This window comes from Copadichromis virginalis, linkage group LG13, assembly GCF_057382275.1.
Source record: "Copadichromis virginalis isolate Kocher_CV1m ecotype Utaka linkage group LG13, C_Virginalis_male_GT1.1, whole genome shotgun sequence".
In the NCBI taxonomy this organism is placed as follows: Eukaryota; Metazoa; Chordata; class Actinopteri; order Cichliformes; family Cichlidae; genus Copadichromis; species Copadichromis virginalis.
In genome coordinates, this window is record NC_140630.1 from 26040139 (window position 1) to 26055749 (window position 15611).

Genomic DNA, 15611 nt, shown 5'->3' on the forward strand with positions numbered 1-15611 from the left:
TTCTGTGGAATCAGCTCCCAATCTGAATAGGATACAGATGGTTCGTACTTTTTAGGTTAGGCTTAAAATTCCCCCTTTTGATAAAGCTTATAGTAGATCAGCTGACCATGAATCCTCCCCTAGTTAGGCTGTAACAGGTCTTGGCTGTGGGGGTTTCCCATGATGCTATGAGCATTTCTCCTTCACTCACCTCTATGTGTTTACAATTGAACTCACAGTGTGTCTTTTGTCCTGTCTCCCTCTCCTCACTGCCAAGTCTGGTTCTGCCAGAGGTTATTTCCTGTTAAAAGGGAGTTTTTCTTTCCCACTTTTGCCACGTGTTTGCTCAGAGGGGTCATTTGACTGTTGGGGTTTTCTCTGTATTATTTTTGGGGCCATACCTTACACTATAAATTACCTTGAGGTGATTGTTGTTGTAATTTGGGCTCTATGGTAAATGGCCTGTATTTACATAGCGCTTTACTAGTCCCTAAGGACCCCAAAGCGCTTTACCTATCCAGTCATCCACCCATTCACACACTGGTGATGGTAAGCCACAGTGTAGTCACAGCCACCCTGGGGCGCACTGACAGAGGCGAGGCTGCCGGACAATGGCGCCACCGAGCCGGGGCTCTAACCGGCAACCTTCCGATTACAAGGCGAACTCCCAACTCTTGAGCCACGATCGCCCATCTATAAAAAAAACTGAATTGACTCTAATTGAATGACGGCATGATATTTCACATCTTATCGTCACTCCTGAGCCTCCAACACTGGAAATGTTGGAAATGCACCCAAATTCAGTCCAGTGCCCCCATATACAGCACTGTGGTGGTTGAAGATGGTAATTACTGTTATAGATTTACAATCCTCATCCATAGATGCGAAGCCCCTGCCAAAGGTCACAAGGGCTACAGGATTTCTGGTCTTATGCGCTCATACTGTGGCATGTGTATGAAGTCTGGGTATAACATGAAGTACATTAGGGACTCAAAATGGCCGTAGCTTTGTTTCAGTTTCAAGTAGGTTTATAATGGGTATGTGATACACTAAATGTCTGTTTCTCTGTACACCATTATGTTCACTCTCCTGGCTCAGCTCTTAAACTCAGTTCCCAGGTGGCTAATGGTCCAGCTACTGATGTTTCCACTTGTAGAGAGAGAATTACACACAGGGGCATAACACTGTCCGTCCCGATTGTGGTTTCTCACTCTATCAGTTTTCGTTCTGTCTCGTCCCCAGTCTCTCACCCATATCAGCCCCCCGACTCACACAACAACCCGCACGTCCCTCGTTCCCAGCCCGAATGCGCTGTAGTAGAAATGTCAAGTGCTACATTTGCATGCATATTAACGGGGCGTGACGGAGTCGAAGCCCGGTGTCTCCCGGACTCTCTGATTCATCAACTGTCACCAGGAAGGTCACAATAGGAGGAAGGGGGGAGGTGTGAGGGTATGGAAAGAGAATAGGATGTCGGGGTGGAATGAGAAAAAGGTGACCGGAGAGAAGAAAAAAAGCCAGGTATAAAGTTAGATGAGGGAATAAGAGGGAAGATTTTTTTAAAAAGAGTCCAATTACATTGGATTGTAAAGTTAACATTAGTAAGTGGATTCCAGATCACAGCAGCTTGGAAGCTTTAATCCTCAGTAATACTGCCTCGGAGTGCCTCATCTCTTACCTCTAACAGTAGGGGGCAGTGTCTAATCCTATTACAGTTACAATGTAAGAGCAGGTCACGGCAGATACACAGCCAAAATCAGAAATCTATTACTTAGCCCTGTTGACCCCACTACAGACACAGGATTACAACAGTGCTTAAAGCCAGACACATAAGTACAAGCCCGCAGCAGCACCACACTTATACACAGACACTCCTTCAATGACCTCATGTGGTATTCTGTGTCATTTCCATTATGCAGTGTTTGGTGGTGATAAGCCGAGGGCGTACAGTGACGGAATGAGTGTCAACTGTTCTCAAGGCCCTTGACATTTACACGTAGAGATATCAAACTTGGGTCCCTGTCATAGGTCATTTCTCAAAGGTGTAAGTGCGCACGCTCTGTTTCTACCTTTCCCTCTCTGGCGGCCTGTTTGTTTCTCTGTTTCTGTCTTTCTTTTATTCCTGGGCCAATCAAGCAGTCATCCAGGGAAAAGTTTGACAAAGGAGTAGAAGAAATGCTTTTTTTTATTATTATTATTTTCAGATGAAATCACAGGGCAGGGTTTTTAGCTGTTATAGCTGTGAATCTGTGCTCGGACTGACGTTTAAGCCCCTTCTAGGACAAACGCAATTTGGCTGTCAACTCAATGAGGAGAAGGAGAGGAGGATGGGGGGGTAATGCACTGTATAGCTAGAAATGAAAGGATGAAAAGAGGGAGAAGAGGTTCAGTGTATACATGTTAGTGTGTGTCTGCATGTGTGTGAAGGAGGGGAGGGATTGTATCTTTGACGCTTGATTGAACATATTGCACTTGTGTGGACAGCTCGAGAATATTGCTCATATTACTTCAGCATCACTTCTCCACACTCACTTTCTCTATTCCTCTCTTAGTATGTCCCTGCATCTTTCTCGTTTGTGTGTGTGTGTGGGTGTGTTTCCCCCTCAGTTTGTGATAGGTGCGAATCAGTCTCTCTAAAAGGCTTGTAATTGATTCTGCTGTAATTGGTCAATGACAGGAGATGCTTTGGCAGAAATGGAGCATAAACACGTCTTAGACACAATTTGCAGGATCAATGGGAGGCAGCCTGCTCGGGTGTGAGTGAGAGGGCTGAGATGGGAGTAAGGGAGGGAGGGAGGAGAGAAGGAAGTAAGTAAGGGAAGGTCTCTCAATCTCACACTGCAGCACAGGGGTTTTTAAGTACCACCGCTGCGTCTGATTGAGGCAAGAAGGCTGAGAAAGCTCAGCGGATCAAAGACTTTTCAAATAGCTTTCTGTCTTTCGTTTTGATTTTTTTTCTTCTCTTTTTTCAGCTGTCACACTGTGGTTTTGTTGAGTAGCAGAGTCATTGACGCAGCAGGGGAACTTCGAAACAATGAAAGGAGAAATAAACCCCAATGAAATGCTAATAACACACATAAAGAAAAAATAGTTTGTGATTTGCCTGCACTTTTTACATTTTTTTCCACCCTCTCCATTGAAGAGATACAAAGGAGGATTGGAAATACGATACTGTTATGCTTTAAAATTTGATGGGCACGTCTTTGTGAGAGATAAGTGGATATTTACGGTTTTGATATGCCTAGGAATATTCTGTTAGCTTGTTGATGCTTTGGTTACAGATATTTGATTCACCGGTATAAACTAAGGTATCCTGTCCTGATTTTTAAAAGAAGAAAAGAGAAAGGGAGATTTCAAACACATTCAAGGCGTCTATCATCCTGTGTGCACATAGCAGAGGACAAAATAGCATGTAGTTGTATTTTATTTAGCAAAAACTGCTAACTGTGTCCCAAGGGTTTGATGTTATTGTTTTTTCTCTGATTAAAGTGGAAACTACTTTTCAACAACTAAAAAAATGTGTCTGTGAAGACTGCATGCAGCTTACAGGTTATATTTGTGCGTGCGTGTGTGTCTCTGCAGGGATACGAAGTGCGGAAGATAACAGCCATTGACCAGGATCTTGGTCGACCAAGAGGAATCGGCTACACCATCATCACAGGTCTGAGTCACATAATCGATCTGACATCCGCAGCACATAGAGGGGAATCGATCACCTCTTATCATAATTCCGCAGTAATAATAGACAAGTCTCATCAAGCACAACAGTCAATAACAGCAGAGAGGAGCGCCTCAGAATTGGAGAATAGGCTTGGCTCTGAGCATTTATTAATCACTGTTTTGGTTCAGTTATGCAGAAGTCAGCTTTCATTTTGTGTTATCATTCTTAAGTTGGCTTGTGCCATCAAAACAGGATTATGATTTGTCAGCGTGACAAATTTTACCTTCGGCAGACGAGAAGGATGCCACGATTTTTCTGTTGTCGTCTCCGTTTGCGGTTTTTTTTGTTTTGTTTTCTTTAAGATTTTGTTTTAGATTTGAGATAAAGGGCCAAAACAAATGACCGCCATATTAAGCTCACTTCGGAAATCCCTGACTTGTGTTGGTGTTACTATATCTGAGAGCTTTACTTTGGAGTTGTACAGCTTGTATGGTGCTGATAAGGATGAAGCAGTGATCCTGCATTAAATACTCAGTTTTCTTACTTCTGCCAAGGATATGATGTTTATGCCTGCCAGTTGCTTTGTCTGTCTGTCTGCCAGGAAGATATCTCACAAACTGAACTGACTTCATGAAAGTTGGTGGACAGATTGACCCTGGGGCAAGGTTGCTTAAAGTTAAACTTTGGTGTTGATCCGTATCTGGGGATAGACAGGTATTTGTAATGACATGAATACTATATTCATCCTTCCGAGGCTCAAGGAATCAAATTAATATAAAGATTTCGTGAAATAATTATTGTTATGAGTACTAACGGCATGCAGCAAAAGCATTGCGTATTAACTCTGCACACACTTTGTAGCTTTGTGTCTTAATCTTTATGCGCCACTGCACCACTTTGCTCTGTAAAACTGGCTTCACATGCTTCGTAATCCTGTAAAACTCGTTGTTAAGCTTGCGCTAAAGGTGCAGATGGATATCTGGGAGAAGTTACAACAAGAGTAATATTGACTGACTATGTAACAGGATAAACTTTAAATGCACCCCAGTATTATGAATATAACTAGATTAAGTGAATGATTCAGCTGTCATGTTTACACCTGTGCCAATTTATCTTACAGTTAGCTCTTAATGCAGGAAGCATAACTCAGAACAGCTTAATGACATAATGATGACAATATCCTAAATTCCTCCTGCTGTAGTCAATTACTCTCTTTTTTAAGATGCTATTATTTTGTAACTACAACTCTTAATCAGTTTAAAAGAAAAGGTATTAATGAAAAGATTTGCTGGGATTAATTGCAATAAATTACCTTTTTAAGACTGAAAAAAGCATGGAATTAATATTGAATTAATTTCCTCTAAGTGGAATAAGTGGAAGTGAATATTAACATTAAATATAAATAACCCATACTTACAGTAATGTGCAAAAGTCTTGAATCACCACTCATTTCTTTATGTTTTACTTCAAAGTAGCAAGACTGTTGTTCAAGAGCTCGTGAGGCGATACTTATCAAGACTTTCTGAACATCTTTCAAAGACTTTCTTTGGTTATTGTGAGAAAGGCTGAAGTATATCAAATTACACAGGAGAGAGGTGCAACAGTGAGTGTCTGCAGCCCTCTGTAAAACACGGTGGAGGCTCCGTCAAGGTTTGGGACTGCATATCTGCCAGTTCAGCTTGATGATGATCCCAAACACACTGCCGAATTCGTTAAAAGCATGTTGACTGTCTAATATCTCTATAAATTGATGCACTTATCTCCTATTTTCCTATCAAATGATAAATAAATGACAGGTAGCTGAAGGCTTTTGCACAGTCCTGTGGCTTGAATGAATACTTAGTAATATTTATTGAGAGAAATGTAATCATATTGCCCGGTATACCCAGCTAATCAACCTTTTTTAATTTTCTCCAAATCAGTAGTCACTGTGACGCCATCTTGCTTGAGTCCATTTCCTTATTTTAAACTTAAGCATGCTCGTTTTAAGTTTCGACGTTGCCCCAGGGTAATTGGCCTGGACAAATGTTTATAGAGTTAATTACTGGAAGGCAGACTTTTTTTTGTGCACATGGATATGAATGTATTTTCATGTGCCAGAAAAGCAGAACTCATGGAAGTGGATGCAGGCCAGACACAGACAGATCGAGAGTTGACTGCACATTAACTTAATGTTAGTGCTATTTGTTGACATCGTATCTGAAGAGAATGGAAAACAAGTTTACCTGATGACTGTTCCATCAGTTTACCCTCAGCTGTTTCTTTTTTTCTCCTCATTGATGCACATTAACACCTGTTTTGACACGGGGACGGTGAGCCACCTGTGCAATTTACAGAACCCTACACAACTTGTGAAGTGATCTAGCCGTGCTAATTGTGTTCATTTTTCTTTCTAATGTGTCAGATATTACAATTGACTCACAAAAAAGAATGCAGTAATTTTGACAGCACTATTATAAATTATTCTTGACTGTCACAAAGCTTCTGTGAGCGGCAAATAGTCAATTTAAATTATGATTTATATCTGAGTAATTGACCCAGTTGTGTTGCTTGTATGCATCACAGCCGCTGAGCGTATCAGTCAGACTTGTGCGGCCTGTTTGAGAATACAAACCTGAATCATAGTTAATCAGGAGAGACATGAAGCATCTCTATTTCTATTAAGATAAAACACACAAACACTTTTGACTCTGTTGTCCATCCACTGCTGCAATGCTTCTTTAATACCCCTGCAGGGTGTTTATTTCAACCACAATCAGTGTTTCAGTCCTGAAGGACGAACAATCCCTCAAAGATCCTTCAGGACTGAAACATTGATCTGCGTGGTGGAAAATAAACACCCATTGGGAGGATTACAACCGTCTGTGGACTGTATCCTTTAAACTCTGCTTGCCCCCTGTTGAGCCCAGAATGGCCAGGATGGAGGGACATCGGTGCCTCCACTATTGCCAGCTGGCTGATAAGGGCTGGCACCGCTTGATATGCTTGGCACACCATGGGAATTTGTGGTGATAAAGATATTCAGTCTTCTACCATCTGCTGAGTCACTGCGCAATCTCACAGCTGAACGAAGGAATTTGACCCTTTGTCCACGCATGTGCGCAGCCATGCATTATTTGTGAGTGTGTGCGCTTGATAGCTGTATGCTCAGGACAGAGAGGCCACTGCCCAGCCCACTTCTTTACTGAGCTCACCATAAACCTGCTGCTCCCATTCAGTGCACACACCTACTCAGTCTTACTTACCGTCTGCTGCCACATGTTGTATTGTTGTGTGTGTTGTGCTTGTTGCAAAGTTGAGCTTGGCTGAGTTAAGCTCTGGAGGAGAAAAGCATTAAAAAGACATTAATTAGGTGGTGCGATGTATTCCCGGTCGTTGCAAAATCAAGAGTTATAGCACCGCACTAAGCCCTTATGGAGATGGAGTCTGTAGGCTTGATAAAATCATTATAAGTTTGATAGATAATGGAAGTTGAAGGGTGATGTAGTGCTAGGAGATAAAGGTGGGAGGGTAAGGTTATATGATGATGCATTTTGCATGGATATATGTGTGTGTAGCCTCTATATGTGTGTGCTTGTACATGCACGCTTACACATATGCCTCTGTCTATCTGCTCAGATTGGTGCGAGGGCGTGCTTGTTTGCAGACTTAAGTGGGACTCTGCATGACTCCTCACTTGCCTTCCCGCTCCTCACCCCGAGTGTCCTCTGAGACTGCGGCTCACTCCTGCGGGACTCGTCTCATTAGTTCAGTAATTAAGATAAACGAGGTTTTAATTGCAGCTGTGATTCACGCTAATGATTGTGGTACTCAAGATGAGGATTTCCTCTCCCTCCTCCAATCAGAGGAGTGTATCTGGGATTTGATGTGTACATGAGATAGAATCACAGCAGCGCTCTGCCCGCAGTGTTGCAGTTGTTATTTTTTTGTTATGATGGAGATTCAGGGTAGCGGTTCTGATGGTAAATCCCCTGTCCACAGGGTGAGACTTAGCCCTCTTATTGGACCTCTGACTCACTGCTCTCATTATATATCACTTTAGCAATAGCCCACTGCTGAACTATCCACTGGATTTTTCCTGCTCTAAACATCTGTGGGGGGTTTTCTGACCCAAAATGCTCCAACAATTCCTCAATTACTGGAAATGAGAAAGAAAGGTTTTATCGCACACCTATAGTGGCTGTTGCCTTAAACAAACAAACATATTCATGTATACTCCTGACAGAGTTTTGGTTTTTTTAAGTGTGGCTAAAACACAATCTTTCTTCTGAGTTGATGGTCGGTAAATTACTTAATGCTCATCATTGTCAGTGGTACTAAAGTCGCTCCAAATATACAAGTTACTTTTTATTTCATGCATTTATTACTTAATGATGTTGATTCCTGCATATCTTAAATGGGGCGTGCAGTATAATCATCAAAACAGCTTAAAAGCAGCTTAAAAGCAGCATTGACCATGCAATGTGCCTGCAAACAAGATTAAAAGACAATACTTAATTCACGTTGTAGTAATCATGTTAGCATGCTCCTTAGTGCTGAGAGGCATGCTGAATTGAAATAAAATCAGTCCAGCATGCCTTTTTGCGATTATTGTATTTGTCATTTTTGCAAGGCTTTTTATTTGGGAAAGCTGTGCAGCAGATCCTTATTGATTACTCTTAGTGGTCCTTCTTCCTACTTATTCAGTCACACATCTGCCATGTAATAAAATTTAAATACACATTAAAAACCTTTTTTTAAAGAAAAAGAAGAAGAAAGAGAAGCTTAGTCATTCAGGAGACTAGGGAGTAGATCTGTGGCTCCTCCTCCTTGGGGTAGCTTGTGCTTCAGGTGTTTCTGTATGAAAACATTTGACCTCAGGATGGATGGTTGGATGGATACTTGGCACCCAGATGTCTTTGGAATCAAATATCTGCGTGCTTAGTCTTGTTTCACCGCTTGCTGTGACTCCTGTTCCTCTCAGGAATATCAGATTACATGTTCCCATGACAGTTCTCCTCTAACGCTAGCATCTCAACTTTGACTCAAGTTGTTAGATCTTTGGAAAGATTTGTCAGATTAATCCCTCTAAAAGATAAGATCATAACAGCTTTGCACCTCTGTCATCACTGAGATGATGCTCAGCTATGCTATCAAGCTACAGCAGAGCTAAAGAAGAAACTAAGCACATAAATAAATTGCGACTAAAAAGAAAGGTAAAGATCAAAGAGTACACAAACCCGGGGTGTTTCTGACTGATGAGCTTCTACACCAATGAGCTTCTGCCATAGCATTGTATTACATTATTCACATCTATAGCATTACATCATAGCTTTTGGACAGCAACTCAGGCAATAAACAATCCCAAAACGTCAGCCATCATCTGCTCAAACCCATCCCTGAGGACGACAGGGGGGAAACACAGACAACACTAGTCAGTCTCAATGACACCCCCAATGACCTGAGGAACTATCACTCTAAAGCCCAGATGGACTCATTTTAGCACAATGTCTACTCGCTACATGCTCATGTCTATCTGCACACATATATGCTCGGACAGATCACCTACTTCACACTTACAGACAGATATTAAAGCACAGTATTCATCTTAAGAAATACAAAAAATACCCAATATTGACCTACTGAACATATTTTACCTGCTAAAAATAACTTTCTGTCTTGCTTTCTGTGATTTCTATTATAGAGGACTTGAGGCAAGCAGTCTTGCCCCAAAAATACTGCTGTCCGTTAGGATAAGAGTTAAGCTTATGTAAAGTTTCTGTAGCCTCTCCTCTGCGCTGTAATAATAGTGTAAGAATAAGCAGAATAAAAGTCAGCCTTGCGTCTCACAGAACGAAAGGACATCCCCCAAGCCTTTCATATCAGCCTCTTGTTTATCTTTGTGTGCTTGGTTCTATCGCTTTTGTCACATGCAAGCACAACTAATCCCACTCTAAGCTCCTTCCATCGCTACACTTTTCTTTCCTTTTAGACCATTCTTCCTTTCTCATTGTAGCGTCTTCGTGCTGGGAAACTGCAGCAAAGATGTTATTTAATTTGCAGCTAAAGTAGTACAGATTTACAATATCATCACTGGGTATTTTGAAGTCTGTCAGGAACCTGAAGAGCAAGACCACATATTGCACGTACACATTTGCCTATGGACACAGAGACAGAACAGGTGTCCACTGTCCACTGCACTTAGTATTAGGGGGGCATCCTCTAGCCTGCCCTCAGCAAAGCGGTGTCACAGGTACGGCCATGCCATTTCCTGCCTGGACACACTGATAAGTTGTAAAGGCGATTATTTCCCGTTGTCTGTCTTTCCCCACATATCTTTATCTCTCAGTACTGCTACACCCTGATGCTCTGATTCCATGCGACTACTGCCTAACTTGTATCAGCAGACATGTTGTAATATGGACAAGCCTAATACCTGTTATTCTATAGGGAGCTCTTATTGTCACTGTCGCATCACGGGGATTTCTCCTGGTTTTCAATTAGACGCTCTGAGGCTCACCACAGCCCGGTGCTATGTAATCTCTCAGGGAAGGCAGATAGTCTGCGGGATGCTGATTGTGACACAATCCCAGGACTAGTGAAGTCTAGTAGAGTGCAGCAATCAAATGCAATCACAGCCAAGTCCAGGCCTCACTTTGTTATGGTGTGATCAGCCTCAGCTTTACAGCAACTAAAATGTGAAGTCAATAATACTGATCATCTCCTTACGATGCAAAATCTGCTGCGTTGTGAGGACATGATGCTCACATCTTTGTGGATGTTATTCTGACATGTGCTAGCCAACTGGATGTGGTGGAAGAACAAGGACACCCCGCATGGCAACAACCCTCCTCAAAGGCATCAGCCCCTGCTAGCAGAGCAATGCATCGTGAAAGAGCACAAAAACTGCACAGCTGTTCAAATTCTTTTCCACTATTGATCTCAGTTATTGGTCTGTATTTTAATTGTAATAAAAGGTCTATTTTGCTTTTGTTATATTTCCAGCATACACTGGAGGTTTATCAATTGCTGTTCTGTTCATTTACCCTTTGGATAAAGAGGACACCACTGGCCTTAAGAAGTGATATTCTAAGCTATTGGCTTGTGAACAACAGCATTTCCCAATGTCAAATCCAATTTCCTCTTCTGCTGTCTTCTAACCCGCTGCTGTTTTGTACTCTGTGCAAAAACTGACTTTGTGTTGTCTAGCACGCTGCAAAAAATCAGATAATAGGGTAAATCAGTCTAGCCTAGTCTCACTGAGAGACACCGACAAGATTTTTCGCAAACACGCTGCTACAAATACACTTCAAATACACACACTAGCGATAAGACCACACTGCCAGTTCAATACTCAGTTGAAAAGAGACTGTGACGTCTTGGGCTGACAGACCAAATCCAGGAATCAATAGCTGTAAGCCTAATTATTTTTCATGAGACCTGAAGATTGTAGATCGTGGATACATTTATCTGTGACCAGGATGAGAATTGTGTTGGTCTGAGGTTAGGTTAGGTCAGTGGCATCTTGAGCTAAAGTCATTGGAGGAAGCGCACAGAATGTTTTAATGCTGTTTGTTCCTAATAAATATGTAATAAAGTAGGATTTATGCCCTGTCCAAACTGCAGTTGGACACTCTCCCATTCCACCCACACACTTCCAACAATGGTCATGGGATGACTGTGTCTTCAATTATTTGTAACGTTACCAAACCAACAGTATTGTTGTTGGCCAGCAGGGTAGAGGTAAACTGTACTTCTCTTCCTCTTTCTTTTGTTTGTTGTTGTTCTTACTTAGCTGTTAATTTCACTTTTCACACATAAGTCAATAAAAAACTAAGCTATGAGAAAATGTTCAGCTGCAGGTAGAAGAGCCAAAAGCTTGGCCTGATCATGTCACGTCGATGGGTGTGGGATCATGTGCAATGTCACAGAACAAGCAAATTTGACTAGTTCTTTTGGTAGAGGCGCAAAAGGCTAACATCTCATTGGATTCACTAAGCACATTCAAAGATAAGTGGCTGCAAGTGCCTGTTGTAAAATCAAGTCAATAAGTACTGCTATGGAAAAAAATTCCACTGTTGTTCAGCAATCCGCCCACTCGTTACTGGAAAAGCAGCATTTGTCTAAATGTTTAGAGCAGGGGTGTCAAACAAAAGGCCCGGGGGTCAGAATTGGCCTAGCAGAGACTCTGGTCTGGCTCATTTGAGAGCTTTGGAAAATGTGAAGGAGGGCATATATTTTAGACTTTTAACTATATTTTACTAAGTTTTCCTACTAATAAATACCTTCCCCATTCCCATTCATACTGCAGTGAAATAATAGATAAAGAATCAAATGACAGAAAAGTTCTTGTTTTTTCACTATCAACTATAGAACTTTATGAGATTTTATTGTTTGGTTTTTTTTTACAATGCGTCCAGAAAAAGGACATTTTTTGCAAAATACAAAAAAAAAAAAATCTTATTTATAATTACAGCTGTCTGGGCAATGAGCTTTCAGTACTTTTTCCATAAGTTCACATTTATTACTTATCATTTAAGTCATGCTGACAGATTTATTTTATTTTCTACAGCAGTATGTTTTATTATGTACAAAAAGTGAGACATGCTGCTGAATATACTGACAGAAATGGGATGCCCACTTAAAATCAAAGTGGGTTGTATGTACATGAAAGTAAAGCTTAATTTATACATCTGTAGAACCTGTGCAGAGCATGCAACGTAGCCTAGCAAATGGCCAACACCATTAACAGCATTTACACAGGTTGCTGGCAATGAAGGGGACCCACGTCTCTGGAGCTGCACATCAGGTTACAGCATAAGTTAGGCTTTAGGGCTTCAGGTGGCAGGAAGGGTCAAAGCACAAAGACCGCTTACGTGCATCTTACTAGCTGTGTCAACCTGAGTGATCTGTGGTTACAAACAGAAGTCGGTTTCATCTGCCACACATTCTCAGACAATACTTGTCCTTGAATCTTTTCTGAAGAAAAAAACTTTTGATGAAACTAATTCATTTAGTATTCATGAAATGCAGCTTGTCTGCCAATGGCATTATCACTTCACATCGCAGACACACAGGAGCACATGCATATGCACTAGTAGCTGTCATACACTAAAGGGTTTGTGTGAATGCACGGATGAGCACGTGCATAAGCAAATCAGTGTAAGTGAGAAGCTGTTCATTTAGATTTTGAAGCGAGTGTAGTTTGAAGACAATAACTAAAACCTCATCATTAATATGAATGCCTGTAGGCGTAATCCTTAAAAGTGACACTAATTTGTGTACATTTAGCAAAGTACACAAAATCTTAGCCCCGAGCCTCTAAGCACTGGCTGCTTGCCATATCACATTACTAGAATGTTCCAGCGCCCCCATGGTGTTGTCACCAACTAGAAAAAACAGTTGTCACTAGCTTAGTCATGGCGATTACACTCGGAGAAGTCCTGTTTCGGCTGTCCTCAAAAGCTCGAGTTTTGGAGAAAGTCATTGTTATCCACACGTCGCACACCCAGTTGAACTCATCAGATCAGATCCTTTATATCTTCTGCTTCCAGGGCAATCCTCCCATAATAACTACACGTGTAAGTTTTCCACTTTTGCAACTTAGAACACGGAAGTCGCCCAGAATCACTAGCATGTTTTCCCCCCTGTGTCTACACTCGCTCCTTTGCTGTTTGTGAGGGAGTGAATTTCAATAACAAAACTGTTCTCAGGAAATAAGCCTTCACTCCATTGTTAATGATGCAAGGGTGTAAATGTGTTTGTCAATACATAATATGAGATCTACACTCGTGTTTTCCACCTATTCTTTGGTAATGCCGAGATTCTTCAAAAGTGGCAAATTATTTGGATTTCTTTTATTTTGTAATTGTAGCATTGGCCATTGAAGCTGTTGAGCACATTATAAATTCCCAGAAAATAAGAGCTGCTTGTGTGAGTTTGTGTGTGTCTCAGTGCCTGTGGGCATTTCTCGAGGTGTGTGCGTGAGTGGATGAATTTGAGTGTGCAGGCCCACTCTAGACAAAATCATGCCATGCTTTCTCATTTTCCAGTCCAGTACTGTTGGTAATGTGAGAGCATGGCTAATCCCCTGGAGTCTCACATCACAGAGTCAAACTCTCCTGGTTAACACTAGATGCACTCTGACACACACACGTACACAAATCTTTGAATTTCTTCTTAGGAGTTTGAAATTGAAACGGCAAAATATTAACACACACAAAACACAAATTGAAGTAACAAATTTGAATTTCAAAATTCAAATAAAGAGTTTATTGCTATTTGTGTATAATTTGGGTGCGTGTGTATCTTTGAACAGCAATTTTCATCCGTTGGGGGTCTAATCACTGTGTCCTAGCAGAGCACTGGAGAACACTTTGCATCAGCAATTAGATTATGATTATATTTTCTTTCTCAGTGGCACCTCTGAGTCACCCTGTGTAATTTCAGTCTGTCTCTCTGGTCAAGCTCAACACAGCGGTGCCTAGGTGGAAGGCCCCTTCAATGGAACCTGAAGCAATGAGTCAAAGCCTCTTAACGGATGCATGCAGAGAGTACAACCAGCAGCCTGCTGTTATCTCGCAAATGTACATTACAGCACGGCACTCTAGAGCTTTTTGTAGATGCGCGTGTTTGTGTATGCACGATAGCCGCTCGGCCAGGTGAGCACCCAGTCGTCCGGGCAAGGGGCGGCTGTTGGAGAAGATTGGCATTCTAGTCAGGCCACTGAAGCTGACAAAGCAATTTAGAGGCAAGATGCCCACACTGAGTGGGTCTAAGTCCCTGATGCGCGTTACCCTCCCACCACCTCTAACAATTGTTGTCAACATCAACTTGCCTGCCTCTCCCATCAGGCAAAAAGAAATGTTGCAATGAATGTTGTGTCAGCTTAGTGTCACTAGTGCGTAACACAAAGTGGCAGTTTTTTTGTGTTTTTTCCCCCCCATGCACACTCTTACAACAACACACTACTACACTTCTCCTAACAAGATACTTGGGTCTAGCGGTTACTGCAGGATTATTACATTGATTACATGTGGCCTTTTTGCAATATTCTGTGTTATTGATCCTGTGTTTCATTGTCTTCCTGCTTCCGATAGTGGTCATTTTCAGTGTTCCACACCTATTAGGACTCAAAGGAGCTTGCAAAGAAAAGCGTCTGGACTTCTTTAAGTTGCTTGAAGACGTTTCACCTCTCATCCGAGAAGCTTCTTCAGTTCTAAGGTCAAATGGTGGAGAGTCCCAGATATAAACCTAGTGGGAGTAACCCCCCACAGAGGGACAAAAGGACCCCCTGATGATCCTCTAATCGCCTGAGCCAAGGTGTGAAACTGGGTGTGGGTCCCAATAGGCCAGAGTTTCGGGTGTGTTCATTGTGAAACCTGGCCCCACCTTATCATGCGAATTCCTGAGGTCAGATGGCCCAGGATGTGAGTGGGCGTTAAGGCGTCTGGGAAGGGATCTCAAAACTGGATTATAGATGGCAGAGAGTTGGTGTCGTAAACCACCGCCTCTGTTCAAAGATGGTCGCTCACAGTGGACATAGATGGCTTCTTTCACTCCTCTTTCAAACCATCTGTCCTCTCTGTCCAAAATGTGAACATTGGCATCCTCGAAAGAGTGTCCTTTATCCTTAAGATGCAGATGGACTGCTGAGTCTTGTCCTGTGGAGGTGGCTCTTCTGTGTTGTGCCATGCGCTTGTGAAGTGGCTGTTTGGTCTCTCCAATGTAGAGGTCTGAGCATTCCTCGCTGCACTGTACAGCATACACCACATTGTTAAGTTTGTGTTTTGGCGTTTTGTCTTTCGGGTGAACCAGTTTTTGTCTGAGCGTGTTGCTGGGTCTGAAATGCACCGGGATGTCATGCTTGGAGAAAACTCTCCTGAGTTTCTCTGATACACCGGCTACATAGGGGATGACAATGTTGTTGCGTCTGTCCTTCTTATCCTCCCTCGCTGGTGTCTGGGCGCCCTAAACGCCCTAAATGGGCGTT

The 15611-nt window shown here is 42.1% G+C and overlaps 1 protein-coding gene across 1 annotated transcript in view; it reads left to right on the top strand.

Annotated features, from left to right (window-relative positions):
• Positions 1-1449: 1449 nt before the first annotated feature.
• Positions 1450-15611, top strand: part of LOC146695792 (cadherin-23-like) — a 63033-nt gene continuing 48871 nt past the window's right edge. The window contains exons 1-2 of the mRNA XM_085478559.1: positions 1450-1500; positions 3562-3640. Coding sequence (XP_085334685.1) covers positions 1450-1500; positions 3562-3640 — 130 coding nt within the window. The remainder of the gene's footprint in view (positions 1501-3561; positions 3641-15611) is intronic.